The sequence below is a fragment of the Salvelinus alpinus genome, chromosome 15, assembly GCF_045679555.1.
Source record: "Salvelinus alpinus chromosome 15, SLU_Salpinus.1, whole genome shotgun sequence".
In the NCBI taxonomy this organism is placed as follows: Eukaryota; Metazoa; Chordata; class Actinopteri; order Salmoniformes; family Salmonidae; genus Salvelinus; species Salvelinus alpinus.
In genome coordinates this window covers 33,575,068-33,592,694 of record NC_092100.1, presented here as the reverse complement: position 1 = coordinate 33,592,694, position 17,627 = coordinate 33,575,068, and the positions used below count along the sequence as shown (strand labels likewise).

At 44.5% G+C, this 17,627-nt stretch overlaps 1 protein-coding gene across 1 annotated transcript in view; it reads left to right on the top strand.

Annotated features, from left to right (window-relative positions):
* The window catches only part of LOC139539946 (ras-specific guanine nucleotide-releasing factor 1-like), a 40,339-nt gene that overhangs the window by 2,326 nt on the left and 20,386 nt on the right, over positions 1-17,627 (top strand). Inside the window, exons 2-11 of the mRNA XM_071343386.1 lie at positions 3,393-3,499; positions 9,779-9,926; positions 11,040-11,135; positions 11,241-11,494; positions 11,906-11,985; positions 12,136-12,329; positions 12,770-12,879; positions 13,047-13,165; positions 13,674-13,834; positions 17,441-17,504. Coding sequence (XP_071199487.1) covers positions 3,393-3,499; positions 9,779-9,926; positions 11,040-11,135; positions 11,241-11,494; positions 11,906-11,985; positions 12,136-12,329; positions 12,770-12,879; positions 13,047-13,165; positions 13,674-13,834; positions 17,441-17,504 — 1,333 coding nt within the window. The remainder of the gene's footprint in view (positions 1-3,392; positions 3,500-9,778; positions 9,927-11,039; positions 11,136-11,240; positions 11,495-11,905; positions 11,986-12,135; positions 12,330-12,769; positions 12,880-13,046; positions 13,166-13,673; positions 13,835-17,440; positions 17,505-17,627) is intronic.

Here is a 17,627-nt window from a genome sequence, read left to right as displayed (position 1 = left end):
TAAAACAGATTAGGCATCTGTATATTAAATAATTACATATCATTTATAATGCATTGCTCATCTTTTACCAAATGAACACTGACTGACCAATGAACACTCACTCACCTGTACTATATGTGAGAGTATGGTGGTGTTTCTGTTTTCTAATAAATAACTGCTATAAGTAGTAATGTATGTTGGCTTGGAAATGGTAGTAGGATGCAACGGGGTGTGACAAATACAATCTGAACTATGTAACACAGATTAAGTTGTGAATAGAGCTTGTTGACTCTGGCAGCTATGAAGCGAGACAGGTGGGAATGGATCATTCCTTCAAATACAGACTCCACAGACACTATCAAAACAACATCAAAATCTCTTAATTAGATCACTCTTTTGTTGCTGAGAATTATTTTCCCGCACAGCAGGAAATACAAACTTGTAGTGTATTCAATGTTTAAAAAGGCTTCTTTTGTCATTTCCACTTTAAAATGTCAGAATTGATTTGCCCTAACGGAAAATGTATCAACCCCTACAAAAAATGTCAATTAATTATAATCCACATAATAATTCACATTTCCTGTTGCTGCATGATTATTTTCCTGCTGTAGCAAACTGGCTCAAATTAAGATATGGCATCTGTAGAAGAATGGGTTGTATTTTTATGTCTTATGAGTATGTATAACCAGAGACCATTCAACTTGTTTGCACAACAGCAAGTGTTTCCTGAATGATAGGATATAGGATGGCACAGAGACAATCAACAGCCTAAATCTGTGACAACCCTAGGATTTAGAGAAGTAGACTTTTAATGATAATCTTCAATAGTCATGGTATGCTGGTTTGTAATGAACATTATCTATACTATTCATACAAACTGCCCTCACACATTGGCAGATTTACATGAAATTTCACTGAAGTGAACTGCAATGATGCAGGTCGTTGTGAAGTTTGACGGCTTTAGTGGCCACCATAATGATGAGAGCACAGAAAGACAGGGGTGCCAGTGCTTTCTAAAGAGAGCATTAATGCCCCAGGACGTCTTGCCTTTCTCATATTTGCATTAAAATCAGGTGATTAAATGACCTTTTAACTGTCACTACAGTTCTGGATTGAGCATTTATTCCCACATGTATGTATCCCCAAAAGCCATTATCTAAAGAATGCTAATGTATTTGAGCCCAAGGTTCCTATGGCAACCTTATTTGGATCTAAAATAATGATGTGTGGAAGGGCTCGGGGACTGCAGAGAGTATCTGTGTGTCGTCGCGACTCCCTTCCCCTATTAATACAACCAACCGCTATCTGTGCTAAATTTGTTCCTTGCAGTACCTCGTAGGGGTCAGGGCCCAGTTATAGAAAACCACAGTCACTCCTCTTTGGAGAACAGCAGCATTTTCTAGCATTCCGCAGCCAGTGATGGCTGATGTATTTCTGTTCTGTTCTTTCTCACCCCACTTTGAGGTAGCTGAATGAGTGGATGACACTCAAAGCCAGACAGAATATTGGGACTTTTTATTGCTATGAGCAAAAAGCTGTAGTAGATTGCCTCTATAGAGTATATTTTACCACAGTTCTCCAACATTGTGCATAATTATATGGCAGGATAATATGTGACTTGCTAATGCTATGCTAATTCACAGGAAGCATAGATGGGGGGAAAATTATTGACGCTGCATGCCTGGTTGCTCTTGTGGACAGGTGGGATATTGTTTTATTACAAAGGCCTCTGCTCTGGCTTTTTTGTTATTCTGTTAGGGGAATGGGTTGCAGGTACAGGCATGTAGCAGATGTTGGTTTAAGCTGTATCACAACATTGACTCACTTACTGGTGACTTAAACCTGTTTATTCCTTCCTTGGGGAGCATAAGTCATCCACAATTTTCAACCAGCAGGCACAACATTCCATTATCACAACATTGATTTTCCAGCTGCACGAGAAAAATGTTATTCATTACATACATCTCCAAAACAAACAATTGTTCAGTTCAGATCATCAGGTTTGCAGCATTGATTGTATATGTTAAGAAACCATTGAAAGTGTGTGAGTGGTATGACTCAGCCGTAAACATAAAGCGTGAAGCAGGCTATGTGTTAAACAAGCCACTCTCCCTGCTCTTAAAGAGAGGATGAAGGAAAACTACAACAACAACAAGCATGCATCCCTGACACAAATAGATTCTCTTTGAAGGGAGGATGAATACCTAATGAATGTGAAGATGGAAAGCATTCACCCATGAATAGTGATGAGGTGCAGGTTGATGGGCGCCTGTTGGACATCTGCAGGCCAAAGATAAGGCTTGGCTTTCACTCAACATGGTTGCTGCCAAAGTACTCACAAGGAGTCACGTTTTTAACCTTGAGCGTGATTCCAATGTGTGAGATGTGATAATGTAGGCGTTCTTTTCCCAAGCAGCACTGATCTTTTTCCATCTTGCTATGTCGTTGTGTGTTTTGGTGTGGTCAGAACATATTGTTTTACAAGAAAATTGTAAGTGCAATGATATTCTTATTTGAATAAGGATTATTCATCATATGTTAAGGGAGTGTTAAATGTACAACAACCATGTAGCAATTGACTATATGCACAACACAGTAGTCTGGCATGGTCTGAAATGAACTTTTGTTCCATCAGCTAATGTGGACGGTCTATGATCGTGACTGTGATGGATGGTGGATGGTCTATGATCTGTGACGTCTATGAGGTGACTGTGATGGATGGTGGATGGTCTATGATCGTGACTGTGATGGTTTGTACACAGACCTAGTGGTGCTGGGGAATTCAGCGCAGAGAAGACCTGCTTAGTTAAAATGGAGTGAGACAAGAAGCGCTAAGAGCCTATCCATTCTCACAGAGTGGAGTTGCTAGGTAACAGGTAGCACACAGTTATGTAATTGGCAATGCCTCCAGCTTACATGTCTTATGGCTTTTCCTCCTGGGAACCAGAGCCATCCCAGGCAGCAAGGCAGTCAGGGGGAGGCTTCCCACTAAAAGCCCCATCGATTGAGCTGGTGGGTGAGGATGTGGGTTTCCCTTTCCCACCCCCTCTAATGTCAACAGTGAGAAAGGATAGATACAAGCTTAGATTGTGAGAGGGTTCATGGTTCCAATAATGTGTGTCTGCAGCACACAGATTTTTAAGGGCCAATAATACTCTTCATATTTTTCTTGTAAAATATACATGTAGTGTAATTGTTTTTGTGGTATAGCGCCTATACTGTGCATTGTCTGACCTTTTCATTGCATTTTGTGGTTATAACATGTTATCTCATCTAGATTCCTATGGAGTAATACAAATACTTTTTCTCATACAATGTATTAAAAAATAAAGAATACAAAGGCATCCTTACCCATGCAATCTAGTAATCTGTTTACGAGCTAATTAAACCTGTGCTTTTTTTGTGTGTTTCAGTACTATTTCACCGTAAATTTCACCCATGAAAACCAGAAAGCCCTGGAGTTGCGTACAGAGGATGTAAAGGACTGCGATGAATGGGTGGCTGCAATAACACATGCCAGGTACCAGGCCTCTACTACTTCTGCTCTACCCAGTCAACAACTGCGTCAACACACACATGGGCTATTATTGATGCTTGCTGTATGGCTGGGTTTAGTCTCTTACTGTAGATCTGACATGATGTACGGTTTGAAACTTGACTCTGTTGAGGTGTGATAGAAGTGTCATGCAGCATTAAGGCAAGCTTTGTGACATACAGTTCTGGGGACAAATCCTAAAGAAAATCTGATAGGGGCATTGATAAGGTCTGTGCAAAGGCCCCTTGTTTGGCTTTTTTGTCCCCTGAGGTTATAGTATGTATGTAGCTCATGTTAAAACATATTGCTCACATTTTGTTATTAAACTCTTGGTAGTGAATTGGTATTGAATGATTTCAGTTGAATGAAACAGGCTGACTGGTGATGTAGTTTACTGTATAATAATCATTGTGAAATAAGCAGTGGCGTTGTAATGATTGGTGGTCTATTGTGACTGTGGATTTGAGAGTTAGAATACTAGAGTAAACAAGGTGCAATTTCGAAATGTGGTTGTACATCACCAGTTTTTCGCTTGTTATGTCATGTTTCCATTAACTTGCCCAGGGATTTTTTTGTTTTGTTTTAGTTTTCTGTTCTCGTAGAAAATAGATTTGAAAATTGCCTGCTACAGTGCGTTTCCATTTAACAATCTTGCGTCGATAAAAACATCTGGACGTGATGGCATACAACAACAAAAAATCTACTTGATAGAAATTAATTGGTTCAAGTGTTTCCATTACCCATTTAGGCAAATTGCACATTAATAAATTGCAGACAGCCTGCATGCCCTCCCACCTATCTCTTTCATGTTTCAGGTAGCCCGCAAGTCAGCATGGATAGAATGCAAGAATATTTGCCATATTCTAATTATTGTCATGTGCCAATGTATCGCCACGGTCCGTGCCATGGTGAATCTTGCACTCCTGTAGATCTGAAATAATTGGATGGTGGAACTTGCATCCAGCCAACCAGAAAAGCAAGGCGAAGCAATTCAGCTATTCTTAAAAGTCAAAAAACATAATTTTTATAGTTGACATTTTTATTTAGCAGGCAGTAGGCATTTGTGTGCGGTGAAGCTTCATACTGTAGGTACGTGTTGACATCACATGCCCCACGTACCTTTGTCAGGTATCCGTAAGTGGCTGCAAGGAAGTCAGGCGCAGGAGAGCAGGTATTTGGTAGCACACGGAGCCTTTTATTCAGGCAAACCAAAAGCACACGGCACAATGAACACGAAATACAAAACGGGTATACATAACCCAGCGCAACCAGACTAACGTGCGCATACATCAAAACAGATAAACAATACCACACAAAGACATGGGGGAAACAGAGGGTTAAATACACAACACATAATGAGGGACAATGAGAACCAGGTGTGTGGAAAAACGAGACAAAAAAAATGAAAAATGGAACGACGATGGCTAGAAGGCCAGTGATGTCGACCGCCGAACACCGCCCGAACAAGTAGAGGCATTGACTTCGGCCGACGTCGTGACAGTACCGTGCGTCGACACCGGCCTCGGGGACGACCCGGAGGACGAGGCGCAGGGCGATCCGGATGGAGAAGGTGGAACTCTTGCAGCAGAGAAGGATCTATCACGTCTTCCACCGGAACCCAACATCTCTCCTCCGGACCATACCCCTCCCAGTCCACGAGGTACTGAAGGCCCCTCGCCCGACGTCTCTAATCCAGTATGGAACGAACGGAGCACGCTGGGCCCCCTCGATGACCAGAGAGGGCAGAGGAACCTCCCGCACCTCAGCCTCCTGGAGCGGACCAGCCACCACCGGCCTGAGGAGAGACACATGGAACGAGGGGTTAATGCGGTAATTGGGGGGAAGCTGTAACCTATAACATACCTCGTTCACTCTCCTCAGGACTTTAAATGTCCCCACAAACCGCGGACCCAGCTTCCGGCAGGGCAGGCGGAGGGGCAGGTTTCGGGTCGAGAGCCAGACCGGTCCCCCAGTGCGAACACAAGGGCCTCACTGCGGTGACGATCTGCACCAACTTTCTGGCGCAGCACGGCGCACTGAAGATGAAGATGGGCGGCATCTCCTCCTTGCGCCGGAACCATTCGTCCATCGCAGGAGCTTCAGTCTGACTGATGCCAAGGAGCCAAGGAGCCAGAACCGGCTGATACCCCAATACACACTGGAAGGGGGTGAGGTTAGTGGATGAGTGGCGTAGCGAGTTCTGGGCCATCTCAGCCCAGGGCACGAACGCTGCCCACTCCCCCGGCCGGTCCTGGCAATAAGACCTCAGAAACCTACCCACATCCTGGTTTACTCTCTCCACCTACCCATTACTCTCGGGGTGAAAACCTGAGGTAAGGCTGACCAAGACCCCCAGACGCTCCATGATCGCCTTCCAGACCCTTGAGGTGAACTGGTGACCTCGATCAGACACTATATCTTCAGGCACCCCGTAGTGCCGGAAGACGTGTGTAAACATGGCCTCCGCAGTCTGTAGGGCCGTAGGGAGACCGGGCAGAGGGAGGAGACGGCAGGACTTAGAAAAACGATCCACAACAACCAGGATCGTGGTGTTACCCTGTGAAGGAGGAAGATCATTTAGGAAATCCACCGACAGGTGTGACCATGGCCGTTGTGGAACGGGTAAGGGTTGTAACTTACCCCTTGGCAGGTGTCTAGGAGCCTTACACTGGGCGCACACCGAGCAGGAGGAAACATAAACCCTCCCGTCTTTAGCCAAGGTGAGCCACCAGTACTTCCCGCTCAGGCAGCGCACCATCCGAACGATGCCTGGATGACCAGATGAGGGTGACGTGTGGACCCAATAGATCAGTCGGTCACAGACAGCAGACGGAACGTACAGACGCCCAGCGGGACACTGGAGGGGAGCGGCCTCTGTACGCAACGCCCGCTCGATGTCCGCGTCGAGCTCCCACACCACCAGCGCCACCAGGCAGGAGGCCGGGAGTATGGGAGTGGGATCCATGGGCCGCTCCTCTGTGTCATACAGCCGGGACAGTGCGTCTGCCTTCACGTTCTGGAAACCTGGTCTGTAAGAAAGGGTGAAAACAAAACGAGTGAAAAACATGGCCCACCTTGCCTGGCGATGGTTCAGTCTCCTCGCCTCCCGGATGTACTCCAGATTACGGTGGTCAGTCCAGATGAGAAAAGGGTGTTTAGCCTCCTCAAGCCAATGTCTCCACGCCTTCAAAGCCTTGACGACAGCCAACAACTCCCGGTCCCCCACGTCATAGTTTCGTTATGGGAGCAGCTACTTGGCCAAAACCCCGGATAAATCTCCGGTAGTAATTGGCAAACCCTAAAAATCGCTGCACCTCCTTTACCGTGGTGGGAGTCGGCCAATTACGCACGGCTTCAATGCGGTCACTCTCCATCTCCACCCCTGATGTGGAAATGCGATACCCTAGGAAAAGACGGTCTGCTGAAAGAACAGGCATTTCTCAGCCTTGACGTACAGGTCATGCTCCAACAGTCGTCCAAGTACCCTGCGCACCAGGGACACATGCTCGGCGCGTGTAGCGGAGTATATCAGAATGTCATCGATATACACCACTACACCCTGCCCGTGCAGGTCCCTGAAAATCTAATCTACAAAGGATTGGAAGACTGATGGAGCATTCACCAACCCGTACGGCATGACGAGGTACTCATAATGCCATGTGGTGGTACTAAACGCTGTCTTCCACTCGTCTCCCTCCCGGATACGCACCAGGTTGTACGTACTCCTGAGATCCAGTTTCGTGAAGATGCGCGCCCCATGCATTGACTCAATCGCCGTGGCGATAAGAGGTAGCGGGTAACTGTACCTCACTGTGATCTGATTGAGACATCTATAGTCAATGCACGGGCGTAAACCTCCATCCTTCTTCTTCACAAAAAAGAAACTCGAGGAGGCGGGTGAAGTGGAGGACTGAATGTATCCCTGACGCGGGGATTCGGAGACATATGTTTCCATAGCCTCCGTCTCCGCCTGTGAGAGGGGATACACGTGACTCCTGGGAAGTGCAGCGCCTACCAGGAGATCTATCGCACAATCGTCCCGTCGATGAGGTGGTAATTGAGTCGCCTTCTTTTTCAGGAGGCGAGAGCCAAATCGGCATATTCAGGGGGAATGCGCACGGTGGAAACCTGGTCTGGACTCTCCACCGTAGTAGCAACAACAGAAACCCCTAAACACTTACCTGAGCACTCTCGCGACCACCCCGTGAGAGCCCTCTGTGGCCAAGAAACAGTGGGGTTGTGACAGACTAACCAGGGTAGGCCCAGCACCATGGGAAACACAGGAGAATCAATAATGAAGAGATGAATTCTCTCCGTATGACCCCCCTGCGTCACCATGCCCAAAGGAGCGGTGACCTCCCTAGTCAACCCTGACCCTAATGGTCGACTATCTACGGCGTGAATGGGGAAAGGTACATCCACGGGAACGATGGGGATCCCTAAACTATGTGCAAATGATCTGTCAATAAAATTCCCAGCCGCGCCTGAATCGACGAGCGCCTTATGCTGGGAATGCAGGGAAAACTCAGGAAAAGTGACAAAAACATGTGTGCAACAGAGGGCTCTAGGTGAGAATGGTGCCTTCTCACCTGGGGTGACGCCAAAGTGTCCTGCCTGCTGCCTCGAACCCTAGAGAAACCAACACGGCACCGACCAGCAGTGTGACCTCTGCGGCCACAAATGGTACACATGAGAGCCCCTCCTCCGGTCTCCCTGTGCTCAGTACCTCCTAACTCCATAGGCACCGGAGCGGTGATGCTGGGAAAAGGAATCGACAGAGCCCTCTCTGGATGTCCGCAGGTGACCAGCAGGTCATCCAGCCGAATGGACATGTCCACCAGCTGGTCGAAGCTAAGCGTGGTATCCCTGCAGGCCAACTCCCGACGGACATCCTCGCGCAGGCTGCAACGGTAGTGGTCGATGAGAGCCCTGTCGTTCCATCCCGCTCCAGCGGCCAATGTCCAAAATTCCAGTGAGAACTCCTGGGCGCTCCTCATCTCCTGCCTTAGGTGGAACAAACGTTCACCCGCCGCTCTACCTTCGGGAGGGTGGTCGAAGACTGCCCAGAAGCGGCAGGTGAAGTCCGTGAAGTCATCCATCTCCCTCTCCCCATACGGCGTTGGCCCACTCCAGAGCTTTCCCTGAGAGGCCCGAGGCGAGGACGGCCACCCTCTCCCTTCCCGGGGGAGCTGGATAGACGGTGCTCAGGTAGAGGTCCAGCTGTAGCAGGAAGCCCTGGCACCGTGCCGCCGTTCCATCATACTCTCCGGGAAAGGCGAGTACCGGAACCGGGTACAGGAGGGACGGTTAGTGAGGACTCCTGTTGTACTGGATGAGGTACCGCCGAACACCGCCTGAACAAGGAGAGGCATCGACTTCGGCCGAAGTCATGACAACCTTAAAACATTTTCGGCAAACATAATTTATTCGAAAAACAGTTTCCATCATCATTTGTCATAGTAAATACAGTTAGACAAAAGAAAAATCCAACCCTGTCTAACAGATAAAAATGGATTCTCTATCTACCATTTCCATTATACATGTCGCAATGATATTTTTTGCGACATTGCTTTTGTTGAATAAACCTGGGTCAACTGAAACCTGCCTACTGACAGTCACTCGATTAGCCCATGTCAGCTAACATTATTTATATAAAAAATGTGTCTATCGGCCAGCTATCTAAACCTGTAGTAATCATGGTTGCATTACCGACCCGGCCCCCATTGATTTTGTTAGTCACTCTCACTCAGATATAATATTAAAAACTGCAAACATTTCTCTCCACCCATGCCAAAATGTGTATAATTGCAGAAAATTTGCTATAAAACTGAGGGAAAAACATTCTGCCCAATGGCAAAATGAGTAGAATTGCAGCTAAATGGGGGGGATACGCAGACCCGCAAGCCACTATGGCCCATTTTTTGTGGCCCCTACCCCCATAAAAGTTGCCCATTCCTGTTCTAAACCAAATGGGCCTGCTGTATTTTGGTTGCTTATCTGCCGAGACAATCTACTGTAGTTACACTTCACTGAACACAAAGGATATTAATATTTTATAGCACTCCATTATGTGAATGTGCATAGACCTACACACCTGAGAGTGCTGTATGGGTACAGGTGTGTCTGTGGGGCGGGGGTGGATTGGTGGATGTATACAGTCTGCATGTGGGGGAGCATATAGAGTCTTGAGTGTGTCTGGAGCTTTGGAATTATGTCTGTGGTGAGTTGCTGCAGTGTGTGTGAGTGTGTGTTTCCTGTCCACAGTTACAGGAACCTGGCCACAGAGCATGAGACGCTCATGCAGAAGTATCTCCATCTACTCCAGATCGTGGAGACAGAGAAAACGGTTGCTAAGCAACTTCGACAACAGATAGAGGACGGGGAAATAGAGATTGAACGGCTAAAATCAGAGGTAATATTCATAATGATTATTTCTGCCTCGGTGGGGGATTGTTATGTTTATGCCATACTGAACAGGAAATGGATTGGAGCTTGTGTGGGGCAACTACAGTACAGTTAAATGTCTCTCAGGAGCACCGCTCAAGATTTCTAGGATTTTGTCATCTGAGTGAACTGAAATGGATAAGGGCTGTGCTAGTTGTTTCTTTATGTCTATCTTATTTGATCATGAGAGAGAGAGAGAGAGAGAGAGAGAGAGAGAGAGAGAGAGAGAGAGAGAGAGAGAGAGAGAGAGAGAGAGAGAGAGAGAGAGAGAGAGAGAGAGAGAGAGAGAGAGAGAGAGAGAGAGAGAGAGAGAGAGAGAGAGAGAGAGAGAGAGAGAGAGAGAGATTGGGAGAGAGATTGGGAGAGATTGGGAGAGAGATTGGGAGAGGAGAAATGGGAGCGCCACTCTGTCACAAAGAGATGTGTGCAGACCCACCGGGCTCCACTTTGCATCTCCACTCATAAATAATCCCTCCAATAAAACTATGCTCCCTGCTGTATTCTTCAGATCAAATAGTCATTTTACTTTAATGTGCAAATGTGGGGCTTGAAATGAAATGGTGTGTTGAATATGCATGAACAGGGCTTTATTATACACGGTGCACCCCCCCCCCCCCCACCACAACCATCCCACCCCCCACACCCCCCTCACAAACATAATAATAAACTATATCAGTCTATACAAAGTAAATGGGGACACTTACCTTCAGACAGTTCTGAGTAGCTCTCAGCTCTTTTGTGCAACACATTTATGGCTTTTCAATGCATTTATCATCTTCAAATAATATTTTTGCAGGAATCTCCTTGCGAATGATTTGCCGAAGATTGTATCTTGTATGCACAGTACATCTGCATTTCTAACCAATGGAAATGAGTGCTGATGTAGAGATATCAGCCAGGTGAATAGAGTTAGTATATCTACCACCACTACCACATGTCAGAGCTGGCAGCTCTGACAGCCTCTAATCTCATTTGACACAGTCACTTTGTTAATACGCTGGCAAGTGAGGAGGAAACTTGGAGAGCAGGTTGTGAGGGATGATGACTGGTCTATCCTGTCTGTGGATGTTCTCTTTGGCAGCTTTCTGGGCTGCACAAAGACAACGGGAAGATCCAGTCAAGTCCAACAGCCGAACCCAGCGAAGATGATGACTCTGAACTCAAGAAAATCAAAAAAGTACATATTTTACACAAAATATTTTTGATTCTATTTTCTGTATATTTGCTAATGTTGGGGGAAAATAATCACCTTCCATTCCCCACAATTCCCGTGGTCCACTAGGTGCAGAGTTTCCTGCGAGGCTGGATGTGCAGGAGGAAGTGGAAAACCATCATCCAGGACTACATCCGGTCACCCCATGCAGAGAGCATGAGGAAGAGGAACCAGGTGGTGTTCAGCATGCTGGACTCTGAGGCTGAGTATGTCCAGCAGCTCCACATCCTGGTCAACAACTTCCTTCGACCCCTCCGTATGGCCGCCAGCTCCAAGAAACCACCCATCACCCACGACGACGTCAGCAGCATCTTCCTCAACAGGTGTGCAGCTGTAGATGATCACACCAAGCTAACCACTCACACTGCTGTCTCTCACCTCTCTCAGGGAGACAGTGATATGACTGTCTCAATGCTGTCGGACTTTATGTTCATGCTTTACAACTATGGTCGATAATGAGAACATAAAGACAGTAAGATGTGATGGCAATATACTATGTCAAAGCCTCATTCTAAGATGTTTATTTATTTTATTTATTTAACCTTAAGAACAGATTATTATTTGCAATGATGACCTGTCAAGAGACAAGTGCAGCGATATAACATTTAAACACACTTGCAAATACAGGCATATTCGCTGTTTGCATGTTTGAATCCTTTTTACATAACTATGGCTAGTGTATATTTTTCTCAGAATGGATACTTAGAGTCTTGTTGATTTACCCTTTTCTTTAGTGAGACCATCATGTTTCTGCATCAAATATTCTACCAAGGGTTGAAAGCAAGAATAGCAAGCTGGCCAACATTAGTTTTGGGTAAGTAGACTAAACTCCTTTTTTGGGGATCACCCAAATGGATGGATGAATATGATAATACTATGGTAATAATATGCCCCAATTGTCCTCAATATCATCTATCAATCTCTCATTCAGTGTCTCAATCTCTCATTGGTCCTCTTTCCACAGCGGACCTGTTTGATATTCTACTGCCCATGCTAAACATCTACCAGGAGTTTGTGAGGAACCACCAGTACAGTCTGCAGATTCTGGCCCACTGTAAGCAGAACCGAGACTTTGACAAGCTGCTGAAGCAGTATGAGGCCAAGCCCGACTGTGAGGAGAGGACTCTGGAGACCTTCCTCACCTACCCCATGTTCCAGGTGGGCATACAGTACTGTACACTCTACTGTCCTCTCATTGACTGTCCAAACCCTGTCTCATACCTGAAACAGTTCTCTCTGCTCAGACAAAGTCTCCACCACTGATCACTGACAACACAGCAGCCATTTGTCTCACATGCCTTTGCTCAGAATATCCCTGTTATGTTTTTCATAACCACATAAACCGGTTGTTTGTGATGCTCAGGTTTTCATAATGGCTCTTTTCTGGCAAGGCATGCAGTTTCAGTGCAGTCTGCTCCACTGGGGTCTACTTTGGGCTCTGCTGTGTTGGTAATACATTTCTGCTGATGACTGTGGATGTGCATAGAGCTCCCCACTGATCTGCTGCTACGAGTTTGTGTATGTGTGTGTGTTTGCACGCAATCTTGTATGCAAGTGTGTGTGACTCACCTGCCCCTATTCATTCCCTGTCATTCCAGATTCCCCGCTACATTCTTACACTCCATGAGCTCCTGGCCCACACACCACATGAGCATGTGGAGAGGACGAGTCTGGACTATGCCAAGTCAAAGCTGGAGGAGCTGTCCAGGTATACCTGCCTTACCACCTTATTGCACCAAGCAGCACACAGGACACCCCAGTTAATCAGCGCTTTCCTAAGTTGTTCAACAGAAACGCAGTAGGATAATTGCTTACTGTACAGAATGTATACACACTGACAAAGTGAATACAATGACATTCCAAATCTGCACCTAGAATCATGCATGATGAGGTGAGCGAGACAGAGAACATCAGGAAGAACCTGGCCATTGAGCGCATGATCGTAGAAGGCTGCGAGATCCTCCTTGACACCAGCCAGACATTCGTCAGACAAGGTAAGCCCCCAGAGAAGATCCACAAAGGAACCCCAGATCCCACATAAGGACACTATCATAGAGATGGATTTTCTGCCTCTCAACTGTTTGACTGCCAGCCCCTTTGTGTTCTCACAACTTCAAACATCCATAGCCCTACCTGAGCCTCCATAAGGGAAAGACTTAACCAGAGGGTTGGGCCATATAATCCTGTCTGTCTCTGAAGAACAGCATGTACTGAAAGTGGGCCAAATCTTTCATTTCCAAGGGTAATTAGACTGTTAGGAGGCAATACGACGATGAGTCAGGGTTTGTAAATGTCATACATCCCCAACAGTCTTTGATGGACGTTTAAAGAAGAAGAGGCAAAACATATAGAGAAATGGTTTAACCCTATAGTATGTATATATCCCCCCAGTCAGTGAACAGGTGAGGGGAGGCCTCTCCCAGTCTTGCAGTACAGTTGATCTGTGGGCCTCTCGTCACTGACAGGGCCCCCTGCTGTCTCTCTCCCCCTCCTGCCATACAGGCTCTCTCATCCAGGTGCCAATGAGTGAGAAGGGCAAGATCACCCGTGGGCGACTGGGCTCTCTGTCTCTGAAAAAGGAGGGGGAGAGGCAGTGCTTCCTCTTCTCTAAGCATGTCATTATTTGCACCAGGGGCTCTGGAGGAAAACTGCACCTCACCAAGGTGGGTGTGCCCTGGGCTGCTGAGCCTGCTATACAATCTCTCAAGATGCATCATTGACCAAACTCCTAGAGCTTAATGTAAAATCAAATAACATTCAGGGGATACAATACACAGATGAGGCTTTAGTTAATACACAGCAAATTGGCCGTACCTTTTTAGTGTAACATTTTTTGTTTATTCAGGTGTTAAATTAACACTCATGATGTGTAAAGTGTAAAAGAACCCCAGTGTTAGTGTTATTAACCACTGTTAAATAAAAAAACATTATTTTTCCCAGAATTCTCTAGTGCTGGTTGGTTTTTAGAATTGTTTGTTTCAATATCTATGTTTTTGCATGTACATTGATTGATTAATTAATCTTATGCTACTCATACATAAATAACATACACTACCATTCAAAAGTTTGGGGTCACTTAGAAATGTCCTTGTTTTTGAAAGAAAAGCAAATGTTTTGTCCATTAAGATAACATCAAATTGATCAGAAATACAGTGTAGACATTGTTAATGTTGTAAATTACTATTGTAGCTTTTTATGGAATATCTACATAGGCGTACAGAGGCCCATTATCAGCAACCATCACTCCTGTTTTCCAATGGCATGTTGTGTTAGCTAATCCAAGTTGATCATTTTATCATCAGTCCAAGTTCATCAAAATGATGAACTTGGACTGGCAGCTACATTAAACTTCTCTTGGGCACGTGAGACGGTAGCGTCCCACCTCTTCAACAGCCAGTGAAACTGCTGGGCGCCAAATTCAAATACAGAAATAAAATCATTATAAAAATTCAGAAAACAAAACATATTTTACATAGGTTTAAAGATTAACTTCTTGTGAATCCAACCACGGTGTCAGATTTAAAAAATGCTTTACGACGAAAGCATACATTACGACTATGAGAAACATAGCCCACAAGACAAATCATTACAAACAGTAGCCAGCCAGATAGAACAGTTACACAATTTAGAAATAGAGATAAAATTAATCCCTTACCTTAGATGATATTCATATGGTTGCACTCAGCAGACATTCATTTACTCAATAAATGTTCCTCTTGTTCGATAAAGTCTCTTTATACCCAAAAACCTCAGTTTTGTTCGCGCGTTTTCTTCAGTAATCCACAGGCTCAAACGCAGTCAAAATAGGAAGACAAAAAAAATCCTAATTGTAAACGTAAAGTTCATAGAAACATGTCAAACAATGTTTATATTCAAACCTCAGGTTGTTTTTAGCCTAAATAATCGATACTATTTCAACCGGACAATAACGTAGTCAATATAAAATGTAAACAAGAAGCGCACTCTCTCGGTTGTGCGCAAGAAAAAGCTCCGTGAAACTTTAGGGTCCACTCATTCAGACTGCTCTTACTTCCTAATTTTTCAGAATACAAGACTGAAACACTTTCTAAAGACTGTTGACATCTAGTGGAAGGCATATAAACTGCAAGTTGAGTCCTAAGTCAAGGGATACTGTAATGGCATTGAATAGAAAACTACAAACCAAAACAAAAACTTCCTGAATGGATTTTTCTCAGGTTTTCGCCTGCCAAATCAGTTCTGTTAAACTCACAGACACTATTTTAACAGTTTTGGAAACTTTAGAGTGTTTTCTATCCAAATTACCATGCATATCATATCTTCTGGGCCCGAGAAACAGGCCGTTTAATTTGGGCATGCATTTCATCCAAAATTCCGAATGCTGCCCCACACCCTAGAGAAGTTAAATAGTACCTACAAAACACCAGTCTCAACGTCAACAGTGAAGAGGTGACTCCGGGATGCTGGCCTTCTAGGCAGAGTATCTTTTATTTTTATTGACCAGTCTAAGATATGGCTTTTTCTTTGCAACTCTGCCTAGAAGGCCAGCATCCCGGAGTCGCCTCTTCACTGGTGTCGTTGAGACTGGGGTTTTGTGAGTACAATTTAATGAAGCTGCCAGTTGAGGACTTGTGAGGTGTCTGTTTCTCAAACTAGACACTCTAGTGTACTCTTCTTCTTGCTCAGTTGTGCACTGGGGCCTCCCACTCCTCTTTCTATTCTGGTTAGAGTCATTTTGCGCTGTTATGTGAAGGGAGTAGTACACAGCATTGTACGAGATCTTCAGTTTCTTGGCAATGTCTCGCATGGAATAGCCTTCATTTCTCAGAACACCAATAGACTGATGAGTTTCAGAAGAAAGTTATTTGTTTCTGGCCATTTTGAACCCACAAATGCTGATGCTCCAGATGCTCAACTAGTCTAAAGAAGGACAGTTTTATTGCTTCTTTAATCAGAACGACACTTTTCAGCTGTGCTAACATAATTGCAAAAGGGTTTTCTTATGATCAATTAGCCTTGTAAAATGGTAAACTTGGATTAGCTAACTCAACGTGACATTGGAACACAGGAGTGATGGTTAGTGATAATGGGCCTCTGTACGCCTATATAGATATTCCATTAAGTCAATCAGCCGTTTCCAGCTGCAATAGTCATTTACAACATTAACAATGTCTACACTGTATTTCTGATCAATTTGATGTTATTTTAATGGACAAAAAATGTGATATTCTTTCAAAAGCAAGGACATTTCTAAGTGACCCCAAACTTTTGTACACTAGTGTACATTTTTCTATACTCATCCAATCTGTTACGTGGACTTATTGCACCCATTACTGAAATGGTTGTCCAGTTAAGTTGGTTCATATCTTAGTCTTCCCAACCTTGCAGTCATTCATTCAAAATGTTAGATATACCCACTCTGGCTGGATTCCAATAGGAATTGCACATCACTTTGCAAGCCATCATAATGTGACTTTCAGGCCTGAAAACCTTGAGTTTCAGGCTCTGTATTAGGTTAAAACTAGGCCCTTAAAAGAAGGCCTTATTAATTAATAAATCCTTTTACTGCACTGGGCTAAATCAGGGTCACACAGAGTGTTTCTTGGTAGTCTTAAACAAATCTACTTTGTAACAAAAGTATACACCTCACACACATGTTTATGGGTAAAAAAAACAAAAAAACACCTGTACCATGTCAGATATAGAGTTAAAATGTGTACATTGTAAGTTTTCATCCCAAAATTATACTTTATATACATCACAGAAGACTGAAAAAAATAAAAAAAACGTTTGACATAGAAACACCGGATTTCCAGCTGGTTTTTGTAAAGGTTTATTAATTATGAAATGATGATAAGTATTAATACAATTCCACCCATGAGGCCACAAGAGGGCGATTTAAAAATATATATATTTTACCTTTATTTAACTAGTCAAGTCAGTTAAGAACAAATTCTTATTTTCGATGACAGCCTAGGAACAGTGGATTAAATGCCTTGTTCAGGGGCAGAATGACAGATTTTTACCTTGTCAGCTCAGGGATTTGATCTTGCAAGCTTTCAATTACTAGTCCAACACTCTAACCACTAGGCTACCCTGCCGCACCAGTTTTGGTCAGTTGGTCATTTGACTGTATCTGATTTCATCTGTTTATTGACCTGTAGTCCTACACGTGTTGAAAGTTGTTGAGCTACATAATAATGTCAGTGATATTGTTATTGATTATTCAGTAGTGGAGGGGATTTATGGAATGTGGTTGTGAGTGTGCTAATGCATATTGTTGTTCTCAGAATGGCGTGGTCTCTCTTATTGACTGCACTCTTCTGGAAGACCCCGAGGGGACAGATGATGAGTGTAAGCACCACAATGTTTCATTCCTACCTCACTGAAATATGGAGCATGTATACGGTGCTGTATAATGTATGATTCCTGTATGCACAGTGTAAGATATGGTACAAGATGTAGTGGCACAATTTG